This window comes from Physeter macrocephalus, chromosome 3 (genome assembly GCF_002837175.3).
Source record: "Physeter macrocephalus isolate SW-GA chromosome 3, ASM283717v5, whole genome shotgun sequence".
Classification (NCBI taxonomy): Eukaryota; Metazoa; Chordata; class Mammalia; order Artiodactyla; family Physeteridae; genus Physeter; species Physeter macrocephalus.
The window spans coordinates 19,446,324-19,460,266 of record NC_041216.1 but is presented as its reverse complement, the minus strand read 5'-3'; the positions used below and the strand labels follow the sequence as shown (position 1 = coordinate 19,460,266).

General features: G+C 54.5%; 1 protein-coding gene across 1 annotated transcript in view; it reads right to left on the bottom strand.

Moving 5' to 3' along the window:
• The window catches only part of VWA5B1 (von Willebrand factor A domain containing 5B1), a 40,956-nt gene extending 30,497 nt beyond the window's left edge, over positions 1–10,459 (bottom strand). The window contains 6 exon segments of the mRNA XM_024125740.1: positions 1,532–1,656; positions 2,293–2,424; positions 3,454–3,599; positions 6,806–7,039; positions 8,288–8,477; positions 10,321–10,459. Coding sequence (XP_023981508.1) covers positions 1,532–1,656; positions 2,293–2,424; positions 3,454–3,599; positions 6,806–7,039; positions 8,288–8,477; positions 10,321–10,459 — 966 coding nt within the window.
• Between the last annotated feature and the right edge of the window lie 3,484 nt (positions 10,460–13,943).

Sequence of the window (13,943 nt, the reverse complement as noted above, 5' to 3'; positions counted from 1 at the left end):
CCGGTTCCCCTGCATCGGCAGGCGGACGCGCAACCACTGCGCCACCAGGGAAGCCCTAAATCGCAGTTTTTGACAGCTTGTCCCACTCACTCTTCCTGATCGATGCCTCCGGATGCCCTCCTCCCTCCCACCGGGGGAGCTCCTTTGCCAAAAGCCACTGCCCAGCCTGGCCCTTTTGACGACAGAGCCCAAGGCAGCAACAGCCACATCTGGTAGTGACAGGAGCCCGATTTTTGCCTCTCCGAGGCGTGGGGTGGGGGTCCGGGCGCAGGATCCTCTGATGTCTCGAGCTCCCATTATCCAGTTACAATAAACTCATCGCTTCTTAGCAGCTGTGGGTTGATGGCTGTCAACCCTGGAGCTCATGAGAATACAGGGTATTTGCATAACCAACCCAAGCTGGCAAATTCATTCTCATTTGCTTCAGTGGTCCCAGAGCTAATTGATTTAAGGCTTGGCAGGCAGGCCTGGGAGGCTCATTGCCGACACCCCTTGCCCACGTGCTGCAGTTCTCAGAGCTGAGTGGCACCCCCCGGCATTCCCACCACCATTCTGAGAGCCTGTCTCCAGCCTCTTCTCCCAGCTGACTCATCTGGGTGAGGGGGCACCTCTGGAAAGACAGGTGTTTCCAGTGGGGTCTCTACCAAAGGGAATGATGTCATCAGCTGTAAGTTATCTCCGCGTTGTTCTTGTCTGTTCCTCTCTGCCAGTCAGGCCAGCAGGAGCGGGGGGCCCTTACATCCAGCACAATTGCCCCACATGAGCAAGGCAAAGTCCTTAGCCTCTTTGTCACCAAAGCCAACTCCCTTTTCCCAGCTCACCAGTTATTTTGGGTGCTAAACCTCAGTGTTCTCATCTCAAAAGGGGAGACAATAAAAAGAAGTATCCCGCGATTCTTGAGCCTACCTTGGCTCGATGTGCAGGGTCACGAGCAGGAGGGAGACTGCGGGGGTGGCTTGTGGCTGTGGCTCCGCATCCTCCTACCCCCCTTCCCCACCCCCAGCCCCTTGCTGATGGCGCCCTTATCCTTTCACTTCGTGGGGGAGGGGCGGCCAGAGGGAAAGATCTTTCTCGGGCTTTCCCTGCTCTGCCTTTATTCTTTACCTAATAGCAAGCAAGGATCCCAGAGGCAGGAAGAGCAAGAGACCCACTCAGCAGGTGGGAAAAGGGAGGCCCAGGAGTAGAGATGGAGCCGGGAGGGCACCCAGCTGTAGGGTCCTTGGTGCCTCTTGCGGGTGGATTAGCCTGGAGGAGACCAAGGTTGTTTCTGCCACCAGCCTAGAATTTTGCCTGGCTTAGGCACCTTGGTGGCACTAGGAGCAGGTGACCTGGCAGGAGGCAGGAGGGCAGCGCCAAGGTGACTGCCGCATCTGGACATCCACTTTCCCTCTGCCACCAGCTTGCTGTGTGACCTCCGGCAAGTCACACCCACCCCCAACCTCAGGTTCAGGCTCCTCTTGGTCCAGCAAAGACCAAGTCCCCAGCGCCACCCCAGTTCTGCCACCACTGATGTTGCTTCAGTCACCCTCACCTTTCGCTCTGCACTGCTGTCCTTCTTCATCCCTTTAATGAAATCTGTTCTTCCCTTCAAGTGCTGGTCAAACTCTCCCAGGGTCATGTCCCCTTTCTCCATCAGGACATGCGGCATGTAGGGCTCTGCAGAGATGAGATCAACTCTTGGCACTTGCCCGAGGGTGAGGGTGATGCTGGGGCCCTCGGTGGAGTGGCAGATCTTCACAGTGCGGAGGACTCCCAGTTGGAAGAGGGGGATGGGATCCCTGGCTGCTTGAGGCAGTGTGGGACCCTGAGAAGACTCCTTAGCTGGGAGGCAGGAGACCCTAGTGGCTGTGAGTGATTCACTGCCCCTCCCTGGGCCTCAGTTTACCCATCTGTAAAATGGGAGTGATTCTGGGCTCTGATCTTTTTGCATCTAAACATTCGATGAATTCTTAAAGAGACAAAAGAGTTGCTCCCTGAGAGTTCAGAGCTGCCAGGGTATCATGGAGCTTAGGGTTTCAAAGATCTCTGCTCACCTGGCCTGGGGGCAAAGTGCACCCACCACTGGGTGGATGAGACCCTGGGGTCTCAGGAGCTAGAATGGGGCAGGAGACACTCAGTTCTGCCAGTTAGCGCTAAGTTTCCCAGGAGGCAAGTGGTTGGTCTCCTCTCCTCTGTCACGCGTCCCTACCCTCTCACTGGCCACTGGGTGGGGGGCCACGTGTCTGTGCCCCATGGGATCAGCACCTCCTCCCTCCCACAGGCATCCTGGGGGCCCCGCCTGGTGCACAGTACCGCTGGGGTGGATGAGGATCTCCACGGGCCGGTCGAAGTTGTGTCTGTTGGCCAGGGTGATAATGATACTCTTGGCGGAGCGTGCGCACGGGGCTGCGTCGGCTCGGATCTCGTGGGTGGGACTCTCCACCCCTGAGTGGCACAGAAAGGTGGGATAGGCTCAGGAGTCCCCGGAGAGAGAGGGGCTTGGTGGGGGACCCTAAGACTCAGGCCAGAGATGACTGGCACTCCAGCCCCCTCGGGGGCTCCTGACCTGCTGTGTAAAACCGTGGACAGGCCTTCTCAATCTCCCCGTCTGCAAAGGGGAGGCTTAGCTAGATGGGGTCTAATGGCCTTTCCTGCCCTGACCTCAGGATCCAGTGGGGGGTCAAAGGAATGGCTTCCTCACAGGGCACAGAAAGACAGAAAGAGCTCCATGCTCCATCGGCGGGCACTCCATAAATGCCTCTTGTCTTGGGATGTCCTGTTGCTCTGGGAGAACCCTTGTTGACAAGAAACCACATCCTAGTGTCTGTTTGAAACCTTGACTGGGTGGGGGAGGGGAACCATGAGAACAATGGTACCCGCCTCTGGCTGCTCCTTAGAATCGCCTGGGAACTTTTTTTTTTTTTGCGGTACGCGGGCCTCTCACTGCTGTGGCCTTTCCCGTTGCGGAGCACAGGCTCCGGACGCGCAGGCCCAGCGGCCACTGCTCACGGGCCCAGCCGCTCCGCGGCACGCGGGATCCTCCCGGACCGGGGCTGCCCAGGACTCACCCCAGACCAATGTCATGGGAAGCTCTGGGGTGGGGTCTAGGTGGCGGGATTTGGAAAGTTCCCCAGCTGATTCTGCCATGCAAGGGGAAGGGCAGGAAGCAGCTTCGTGGCTGTGGCTCCAGAAGAAGACCGAGGACCACGGACTTCGGACGGCCGTGCCCTCGTGGACATTTCCCCAGGGAAGCCATTGAGGTGAGGGTGGGGACAGCCTTGAAACCTGTCCTCGGGAAGGACTCACCTTGGACCGCATGTTGGGGAGCAGGAAACGGGGGCGGAGGGGCATGAGCTTCAGGCTGTCTTCCATCTGGGCTGGCCAGCTTTCCTTCCCTCCCCTTCCTTTCCCCACCCCGCCGTGGCCTGGAATCTTCTTTCCAGCCCCATCCGGGTCTAGCCAGCTCCCTCTCACCTGCGAGCAGGCAGGGCCCACGGATCTCCGGCTGGAAGGTGAACTCGTGTTCCGTGGGGTTGGACACATCGGTGTCCAGGAGAGTCGCCAAGCACAATTTGTTCCAGGAGTCCAGGGCCCGGGGGCCGAAGCAATGCTTGTCTTTGCTGGGAAGGGGGCCGAGAGGAGGAGGAGGCGGCCAGTCAGGGCTGAGGCAGGGGGCCAGCAAGAGAAGACACGGAGAAAACGGCAAGTCCCACTCAGCCTGACTGCAGGGAGAGCCTGGATTCAGACCTAAGGTACCACGACAGGCGATGGATGGGCCAGGCACCAGGCATGGGGGCTCGCACTGTTCTCACCACGCCCCCAGAGGAGGGCCTCAGAGCCCTCATCTCCCCACCCCTCCCATGTGGGGAAACCGAGGCTCAGCAAGATGAGGTCACTAGCCTAAGCTGCCACCACTGGGACTCAGCAGAGTGTGCATTCTCACCTGGGTCTCTCTGGCTCGGCCGTGAAACATTTTACACTATGTCACATCACTTCTGGAATACCTGCTCTGTCTCTGCAAGCTGGGAACCCTTGCATAAAGCCACTTCTCTGAGTCTTGGTTTTCTCATCATTGAATGGGGATAATAAGGACACAGCTGTCTTGAGCAAGCACTTAGCAAAGTGTCACCTGCTGAACGCTCAAGTCTCTGGCCCTCTATCTGTGTCATCCCTCACCCTGTCTCTGATCCTGCTCTATTTCCCTCCCCTCTATGGTCATGCCTTCTGAGGTCTTTGATACACGTTCTGAATATGCACATATTTTTGTAAAACACACCATGACTTTTGGTTGAAAAGAAAGCATTGTATTAGGAATCTCATTCAATCGCTCCCCTTTTTTTCACCCAACACTGTGTCTTTAAGCTCTGTCCAGGTGGCTGTCTGCAAAGCGAAGTCTTTGCTCCTGATGTGCTATGGCTTGGGGCCATCTGCTATATTGTACTGATTTGTTCCTGCCTTCACCTCCCTGCGTTCACAGACGCCAGCACCACGAACATCCTCATCCACGTGTTATTTTTGGATGTATAAAAGGATTTCCCTGGGATCCCTGGGTCAAAGGGCACACACCGAGTATTGCCCGAGATTGCTTTCCAGGGTGGCTGGGCCAGTTTCCACTTCCACAAGCAATGAACGAGAGTTTCCTTCTCTCCTCAATCTCACGAACACTTGGTATTATCTATTTTTCTTATTTTTTCCCATGTCACTCTATGTAAGCGACTTTGAGGTTCATCAGAATTTGATGCAGGCGTCTCCCAAGAGCATCTCTGTTAACTCTGCCTGCTGGAAAAGGCAGGAATTAGCTTATCAGGGCCACCTCAGGGGCACCAGGGACTCCTTGGCCTCTTGTTCCCTGATCCACCGAGGTCTTGAATGTCCCCAGGTCTGCTAGGTCCTGCCTCTCCCATGCAGCTGGCTTGGCGCCTATGGCAGCATTTACATAGATGACACACGAGCTGGTGTTCCCTGGCCTGAGACTGGCTGGTGCCACCAGCTTCTCTGTTGTACCAACAAGTGTCGTCACTCTAGATTTCGAGGCCCTACGCGGTCTGACTCTCCCACTTTGCTAGAGTCTTACTAGCCTTCCAGCTGCTCTTCCAACACACCAAGCCTGTTGCTGCCTCAGGGCCTTTGCACTTACTGCCCGCTCTGCCCCCTGCCCTGAATGTTCTTCTTCCAGTATACTTCCATGGCCAGCCCCCTTCATTCAGATCAGGCCTCAAATGTTGCCTAAGCCCTGTCTATTCTAGCGAAACTAGCACCCACCCCGTCCCGTCCCCCTCTAGCCTCTGTAGCATCTATCTCCATAGAGCTCATCACCCAACATATGACATTTTTGTGGGCTTATTACTTTATTGTCTGTCTCCCCCCTTAGAATGCTAGCCCCACGAGGGCAGGGACCTTGTCTGTCTAGTTTACTGCTGTATTCCCAGCACCCAAAACAGTACCTGCCCCACGGTAGGTGTTTAATTACTATTTGTGGTGTGGTTGAGGAGTGTCCTCTGGGCTGGCCCCGAGCGGGAGGCTAAAATAACCCCTCCCCGGCAGGTCACCTTGAGGTCAGCGCTTTAACTGGCGGTGTCCAGGGGTTTGCTGTCACTGTCCTGTGTCCCAGTGGGCACGTGCTCCCAGCTGTCCCCATAGCCCAACCAGGGTATGTATGAAACTCCTAGATACATATGGTACATCTTCCCAGATTTCAACTTGGCTCAAAGATTCGGGCTCAAAGCTGGGGAGGGGGAGTTAAGTAGTTTAACTGGTAATTAATTCAAGTGTTATTTTTCTACCACAGTGGTGCTAATATACTGTGGAACAGATTTTTTTTTTTATGACACGAATTGAATGATAAGATACACGACTTCAAAAGACATCTCCTGTATGCATCAGGCTACTTTAAAACTGGCATCCTCTCTCCCTGCAGAGGAAACGCTAGTCCCCCTGGGCTTATAGGTGGGAAAATGGGAGGAGCCCCGATCTCAAGCTGCAGGTGCCTCAGGCTGTGACCCACCCCTTTTTCCCTCCTCCCCCACCGGGGGAGTACAGAGAAACTGTCCTGGAGTGTACCCTCCCGGCCCTGCTGAAAACCCTTTTTAATGACTCCTTGTTGCTTTGGGGAGAAATCCAAAGTCCGCCAGGGCCACAGGGTGTCCTGTATCTCTGCAGCCTCATCTCATGTCACCCGTCCTTCAGTCCCCCTCTGTGGCCCTGTCCTTGCTGCCTCAGGACCTTTGCCCCTGCTGTTCCCACCTATAGGAACGCTTCTCTCTGTGCCTATATCCATCCCCCTCCTGGCTCAGCCCTCAGCTGAAATGCCACTCCTCAGAGAAGCCTGACCAGGTCCCCAGACCCCCCAGGTTGGGTCCCTCTTTTATACTCTTAGGCAATGAACCTCTCCTTTACTGCCCTTTTCACATAATTAATTATGCATGCAATTTCATAAACAGTTCACATTTGTTGTGTTATCTGTTGGATAATGATCTCTCCCACCAGGTTCCAAAAAGGCAAGGGACCATGTGGGTTTCGTGTCCTCTGGGTCCCTAACACCCCCTCCCCAGTGTCTAGCACCTAGGTGCTCTGAAAATACCTCGAGTGCATTAAAGAAAAAAGCCTGGAAATTCTGATACCAGGCTGTCCAAATCCTAACACTCCTGACCAGTACCAACACAGAGCATTTCAGGGAGATTCTTAAGTGCTTGAAATGTGAGCAGGGGAGGGACAGTTACTGAGACGGGGGCAGCTACAGAGCTCGGCCTCACCTCCTATCCTTCCCACCCGCCCAACTCCCTGCTGCACCCGGGACTCTGGCCTTGTTTGGGCGGGGGCTCCTCACCCGTGGTTCTGTTGGTTGGAGGGGCCAGTGCTCTCGGTGCAGAACTGAGGCACGGTTGGGGCACAGACAGCGGGTAGCAGGACCCTCACAGCCCCGCTGGGCAGCGTCGGGAGCTCCGAGGAGGTGCTGACAAAGATGGTGACGTTCTCCATAGGGGCGATGGTCCCTAGGTTGACCACAAAGAGGATCCGCTCCAAATCCTCATCCAAAGCCACCTTTCCTGGTGTGCAGGAAGGACGGATGATGCAGAATGTTTCCTAAGTGCCAGGCCTGGAGTCAGGGACTGTGCATACATTCTCTCCCATCCCCTCTAAGCTTGCTGTGTGTTAGGTTAGAGCAGTCTGTTCTGCTGATGGGAAAACTGAGGCTCAGCGTGTGGGTGCAACTTGCTCAAGTTACTCAACAAATAACTAATTTATTGAACCAGGATCTGAACCTACGTGGGTCTGATGCCAGGCCTGTGTACTTTCCACTGTATCCTGCGGGGATTGGGAGACTGGGACCCACAAATCCCCAACAGAGGGTCACATCTCTATCCGCAGACTCTATGCCCCCCAGAGAATCACGTTGGAGCATTCCCCCCTCCCCCAGGATCCATGCTCTCTCCTTTCAACCGAAAGGCCCATCCCTCATTCCTTCTTAGCTCACCCTACCCATCCATCCAACCCCTCCACAAAAACCTCCCTGGTCCCTCCTGGACCGCTCTTTCCCTCCTCTGACATTACCTGGACCGCTTTTGGCATAGCCACGGTCAACTTCCTATCGTGGTCACTACCGGGCATGTCCTAGCTATTCTTCCAGGCTGGGAGATGTCCTAAAATCTTGGGGGAAACTTTGCATCTCACACCGTGAGTGTTCATTAAAAGATTCTTGAACATCTCAATGATCAGGTGAACAAACTTCACCTCCATCATAAATCCAATGGTAAGAATCTCATATCATATGATCCCTGGTCTGGACTCAAGCCTTGGCTCTGCCACTAACATGCTGTGTGACCTTGGGCCAGTCACTCACCCTCTCTGAGACTCAGTATCCTCAATAGCAGGCATCAGTGGCCATGCTGTGAGTACTTACTCTGTACCAGGGACTGTGATGAGTGTTCTGCATGCTCTTTGTTGAGATTTGGATGCATAGGATTATTAGCTACAGTTTACAAATGAGGCTTAATTTCTTCTCTAAGCTTGCAAGCAACAGGATAGCCAGTCAAATCCTGGTGTGACTCATTCGACAACCTCTGAGCTTAAATGACATGCTCTTCTGTTTTTCAGAGATATCTTAACAATCCTTCTGTTGCCTCCTTTGAGCCTTACCACTCTTTCCAGGTGAGGACAGAAACAATTACCTCTATTTTCCAGATAGTAAGGTGAGGTTCAGAGAGGTTAATTATTGGCTTGAGGTCACACAGGATTCCTGACTCTTAGGGTAGTGCTCTCTCTACCCTATCCCATTGCTGCCCTTTCAGTCTGCCTGAGACTCCAGCCATGCCCAGGCCCTGCCACAGCCTTTCTGGCCTTCTTACCTGTGACAGTTGCAGCTCGGAGGCCAGTGGCATCTAAGTGGCCACCCTCCATCTTGGCTTTGTCCTTGATCTGTACTGTCACGACTCGGTCGGCAATGACTGCCTCAAAGCCGATCACCGTGGTGTACTCATCCAGTGGGTATACAAAGAGACCTGCCAGAGCAGGGCCCAGCATTGTGGGGTGCCCCAGACCCACTCTGCATGCCCCACCCCGGAGAAGGAACTGGAGCCTTTGATCTGCCATCCGAGTGGATGGTACTCACTGCCACTTGGAGGACTCCAGAGAGAACTTGGGCTGGGGCCTCCTGGTTCTGGGGGCTGGGCAGGAGGTGCACAGCAGTGGGCTCTGTGTCAGCTGCAGGGCAGCTGGAAAGGGACGGCTGCTCCCCTGTCCCAGCCAACTCTTACTCTGCTGGCCTGTGAGGCCGGTGTGACCAGGGCTTCTGATTTTTCAAGAGAGGGTGGAAATCTGGATTTTTATGTGACCTGATGTGTGGGACTAATAAGACACCTCTGTGTGGTGGTCCCGTGCGTGGCGCCCAGGAGCTGGGACTTTGGAGGAATAGGGCTAGGGTTCTAATCCGGGCCCTGCCCCCTTCCCCAGTCTGGTGACCTTGGAAAAAACGTTTAGCATCGCAACGCCTCACAGCCCCATCTGTAAAATGGGGATAACAGAGCCAAACTCAGGGTCGTTATGAAAATGGAAAAAACAGCCACCACTTATTAAACTATATCCCTCATAGTGCGTGCCCTACATCTTTATAACTCAGTGCTTCTCGAACTTCAAGAGCACATGAATCACCTGGGGGTCTGGTTAAAATGCAGATTCTGATTTAGTGGTTCTGGGACAGGGCCTGAGATTCTGCAATTCTAACCAGCTCTGGGTGATGCCGATGGCTGGGGTACCACGCTCAGAGGATCAAGGTCGTAGCTCATTTTATCTGCCCACTAACATGAGGGCAGCACAGTGCTGGGCCCATGGTGAACTCTCCACAAATCCCAGCTTCCCATCCCTCAGTTTCCTCATCTATAAAATGGGGAGACTGTTCTTTCTGCACATGGAAAGCCAAAGGACTGTCCCAGAGCTGTTCAGTAATTTAGTCCCTGGGTTCCTCGCGGGTCTCACTTTAAGCCACCCTCTATAGGTTTCCTTAAACAGAGGAAAAGTGTCGTTTGCTCTGCCCAGGAGATTTCCGCAGGGAGGAGACTTTCCCTTGCAGGTTTCTCTTGGGAATTGAAAGAGTTTCCGAAGCTCAGGTCAGGCTGGAGGGTGGTGCCCCGAGACATGAAGTTTGGGGGTTAGGAGGCCCCCAGCACTGTGGATGAGAAGGGATGCTAACATAACAAGCCTTTACGCAGAACCCTCCTGGCCAGCCTTCCCATAACTCCGTTCCTTAAGCGCAAGGAGAGGAGTGTAATTTACAGACATCTCTTGCAGGGGAACGCCGGTCCGGTCCGCACTCCTGACTGCCTTGCAGTGATGACTGATATTTGCAGACTGTTTTCCATTCCACGCTGTCCTTCCTCATGTATTACCTCATCTGTTCCTCCTGCAAGCCCTGGCGTCCAAACAGGTGCAGGAGCACCCCGAGGTCGAGAAGGACAGTGGCTTCCCCAAGGTCACGGGGACGAGAGCCACACCTACGACTGGGAGCTCCTGGCTTCCACTGAGTCTGGACGCCTCTCCTACTGTGAGGCTCGCTGGGGAAAGTGGAGGACTGACTATCTGACGCAGGTGGCCATGTCTTGTGAACATAAATAGGGCTGGGACAGTGGGCTGGGGCCGAGCCCCAACCTGGGTTCGAATCCTGACCTGACTTGCTACCAGCTTTAAGACCTGCAGGGCAGAGGTGGTATTCCTATTTCACAGATGAGGAAACTGAGACTCAGAGAGGTGACATGACTTGTCCGGTGTCAATCAGCTAATACATGTCAGGATGGGGATTCTGCTTGGAGGAGCAGGTGGTCCCGGGGAAGCCCCAACAGGGATCCTTACCCTGGAAGGGCTGGGCTTCCAGGTTGCCATAGGTGAGGGAGGCGGTGAGACCCAGGGCGTAACCACTGACAAAGGAGGTGACGTCGGATGCGGTGAGGGGCAGGGCTGCCCCTGTGATCTGGTTCAGCAGACCAGGCATCTTGATGGCTACTCAGCCTTCAGGGCCTGCAAGAGACAGGAAGGCAGGAGGTGGGGAGAGGCCCCCCATCCCTCCCCAACTCAGTTCTCCCACTTCAGCCCCCACAGGAAGTCAAAGCATTGTTCTCTTCACTTTCCCCAACTACTTCCCACTCAGTGACCCACAGTGACTCTTGACCACCCCTCAGAAGAGAAGGAGTGGTCATTCCATTTCTTTCCATTTCACAGTAGAGAGACTGAGGCCTAAAGACATGGGACCTGCCCGGATTCACTCAGTGGGTGGAAGCGCAGGCAGGGTTAGGGCCCAGGCAGGCTCGTGTCCAACCTGAGCTCCTCCATGGGCAGTGCCCTGCTAGCTCCGGGTGGGAGTCCAGGGGCTCTGATCCCATCCCTTTGTCAGTCCTGTGATCTCTGAGCCTTAGATGCTTCCTCTGCAGAAAGAGACAATTGGAATAGCTCACCAAGCCCCTCCTTTACTGACTCCAGTGAATCTACCCACTACAGTCAACACTTGGGGTGTAAGGGAAGTGAGAAACACCCACCCCTCCAAAGATACTAAAGTGAAAAGAGCCACCATCCCTCCAGGTGTGCAGACCAAAAGCCTGGGGGCCGTTCTCGGCACCTCTTTTTCCCACCGCCACACCTAAGCTATTGCCAAAGATCATGATTTATCTCGGGGAAGACCCTGGCATCCGTCCCTGCCTTTCCTCCTCTGCCACCGGCGTCCCTGTCCCACAGCCATCACCGTCTCCACCTGGACCGCAGCTCCTAACTGGCCTCTTGAATATACTCCTCCCCCGCAACCCCGGAATCCGTTCTCTACCCAGTGGCCAGAATGAACAGAGCAACACACAAGTTGGACAGATTTCTATCACCCCCGCCACCCTCCCTCACCCACCAATGGTTTCCTATTTCTCCTAGAATAGAGACCAAAACCCTTTTAAAATTTTGGCCGGGGGCCCTGTGTGATCTGGCCCTGCCTGCCTCTCTGGCTGCTCTGTCATCATGTTCCCAGCCACACTTTGTGTGTCTCCCAGCTTCCATGCCATTCCTCAGATGCGTCCTGTGCTCTCTCCACCTTTGTACTTGCCACACTCTACCTGGAAGGCTCACCCCATGACCCACTGTAAGCTAGTGACCTCCTATTGTCCTTGAGTGTCAACTCAGGGCCCCCCTTTGCCGGGAAGCCAGTCCACGCATGCCCAGCATCCTTTCTCTGCCTCTTACAGAGCCGAGTTTCTCTCCCTCTGAGCACTTCCGTTAGCTTGGAGGGTTGCATCTTGTTGCCGTGAGATTACTTTATTCGTGTCCGTCATCCCGTTTGGAGTGCACGCCCCTGGAAGCCAGGTCTATTTGTGCTGCCCATGGCACCCTCAGTGCTGACTGAACACATAAAAGAATGCATGACTGTCGCCATTCCAACACCAAAGACTTCGGAGCGCTTCTCAGGGCAGGGTGTCGGTTCTCTGTGGGGTTCCCGAGACCCTCCCAGGTAATCACCTGCCTTCATGAGGTGGGGTGGGAATGGGAAGCAAAGTCTAACAAAGGGTGTGGAATACGAATTTGAGATCCTTTCTGGGTCTTCCTCTCGGTGATGTACGTGCCGGGCAAAGCTGCTGCGGGCTGGTAGCCTGTTGCCATTTATTTGCAAGGCTGTTCAGTGAGTGCTGATTACTCCGTCTTTTCTCTGAGAAGGGAACTCTTTGCTTCTAGGTCCTCCTTGTGTCCCCAGGCAAGGATCCTCGGGTGCGCCCTCCCTCGGCCTCGGCCGCCAGGCCAGCAGTGTCTTTTTAATTACGTTCTCTCTGTGGCTCCGGCCCAGACAGCTCTCAGCCCTGGCTTATCTGCAGTGGGCTGGCTGACAGCAGGAGGAAGATAAGGAGCTGGGAGGGAGCGGCTGTATCCCCAGCTGCCTTCTTTCAGGAGTTGTCTGTCTCAGGGGCCTGGCCAAGCCCAGAACAAGATGGTGGAGGTCATTTCCTGACAGAGCCTCATCCCCTGCCACCCACACTTCCGCCCCCCTCCTCCTCCTCCTGGTTCTCTCCTGTCCAGAATGCTGATTGGGAACCAGCACCCAGACGTGTGGTGGACTTGAACTTAAGCTTCAGCTCAACTCGAGGTGGAGTTTTGCCAAGGGCATCTCCGCCAACCCACTCATCCTCCACTGCCCCTGTGCCCACCCCAGCTTCCTGGGGTGACTCTCACCCAGAGAGTAGGGCTTGCGTGAGCGACGTTGATAACGCAGGCAGACTCACTCGGCACTGACTCTTTAACAATGTCAGCCCTCTTGGGAAGAGTAAACTCGAAATTCTGCAGGGCCGAATTCATGCAGTCTCCATCAATTCATCCAGCGTTGCTAAGCACCTACTGCGTTCCAGGCCCTGAATTAGCCACTAGGCATACAAAGATAAGATACCACTCCGTCCTTAAGGAACTTACAGTCCAGAGGCAGAGGAGTTGGGGAGTGGGGGAAGATAGTGGTAACAGAAGGTGGAATTTGTTGAAAATTGAAACTGTGCCAGGCACACATATTATCTCATTGAATTCTCACAACCTTATAAAGTGTATTGTTGTGCAGGTGAGGACATCGAGGTCTCAGATGTGTTTGTTTTGCACATGAGTTTGCGGTGCCCCAAGGACATACTGGTACCCGGGGTGCGTGTGTGGGACTTTCTCCCGGAGGAGCCCAGGGGCATCCGTGCGAGAGATGGGGACCAGAGCAAGTGATGCTGAGCATCCTCCCTCCAACCATCCCAACCTGGGCCTCCAGTGGGCATCAGGCCACAGCAAACTCCTAGGAGAGACCTACCAGGGAGGAAGCCACCAGCAACATCCCCAAGACAGTGTGAGAAGCCAGGCTCGGCCTCAGGAACAGTGTGGCGTGAGCGGGGCTGAGGTGGTGACAGGGGCTGATCTTAGTGTGTCAGGGTCAATATTTCACTAGGCGTTTACCCGCCTCACCTCCTTCCTGATTGGCCAGACCACCTGTCTTTTCCCAGGTCCTTGACTTTCGGGATGCAGAATCTGGGCTGGTGAGGTGAGAGAAAAGAGAAAGGGGAGTGAATGGGCTGGGAGAAGGGATGGAAGGGGCCACTAGACCTTAGAGCAGCCGAGGGGAGAGTGAGGGGGCGGGCAGGAAAGAGAATTTCTAAGAAGTGAGTGAGTCACTGTAATCCCTGGGTATTCGTCCCCCCCTTTATAAAACCAGGTGAGTGGTGGGGGGCAATAGCTCCCATCTCATCAGCACTATGAAGATTAAATTGAATCATGTGTACAAAGTACCCAGCACAGTGCCTGGCACATAGTAGGAGCTCAATAAATATTTGTAACGTGAAATGAATGAATGAATGAATGAATGAATGAATGCCGGCAGCCTCCCAAGGACACTAACCTTTAGCGGTCACCTAGGTGCTGGGAGACAGGAGAACAAGGCAGAAGTGACATATAAACTCATGGAGGTGACAGATATTAAACGAAGCTGCGAG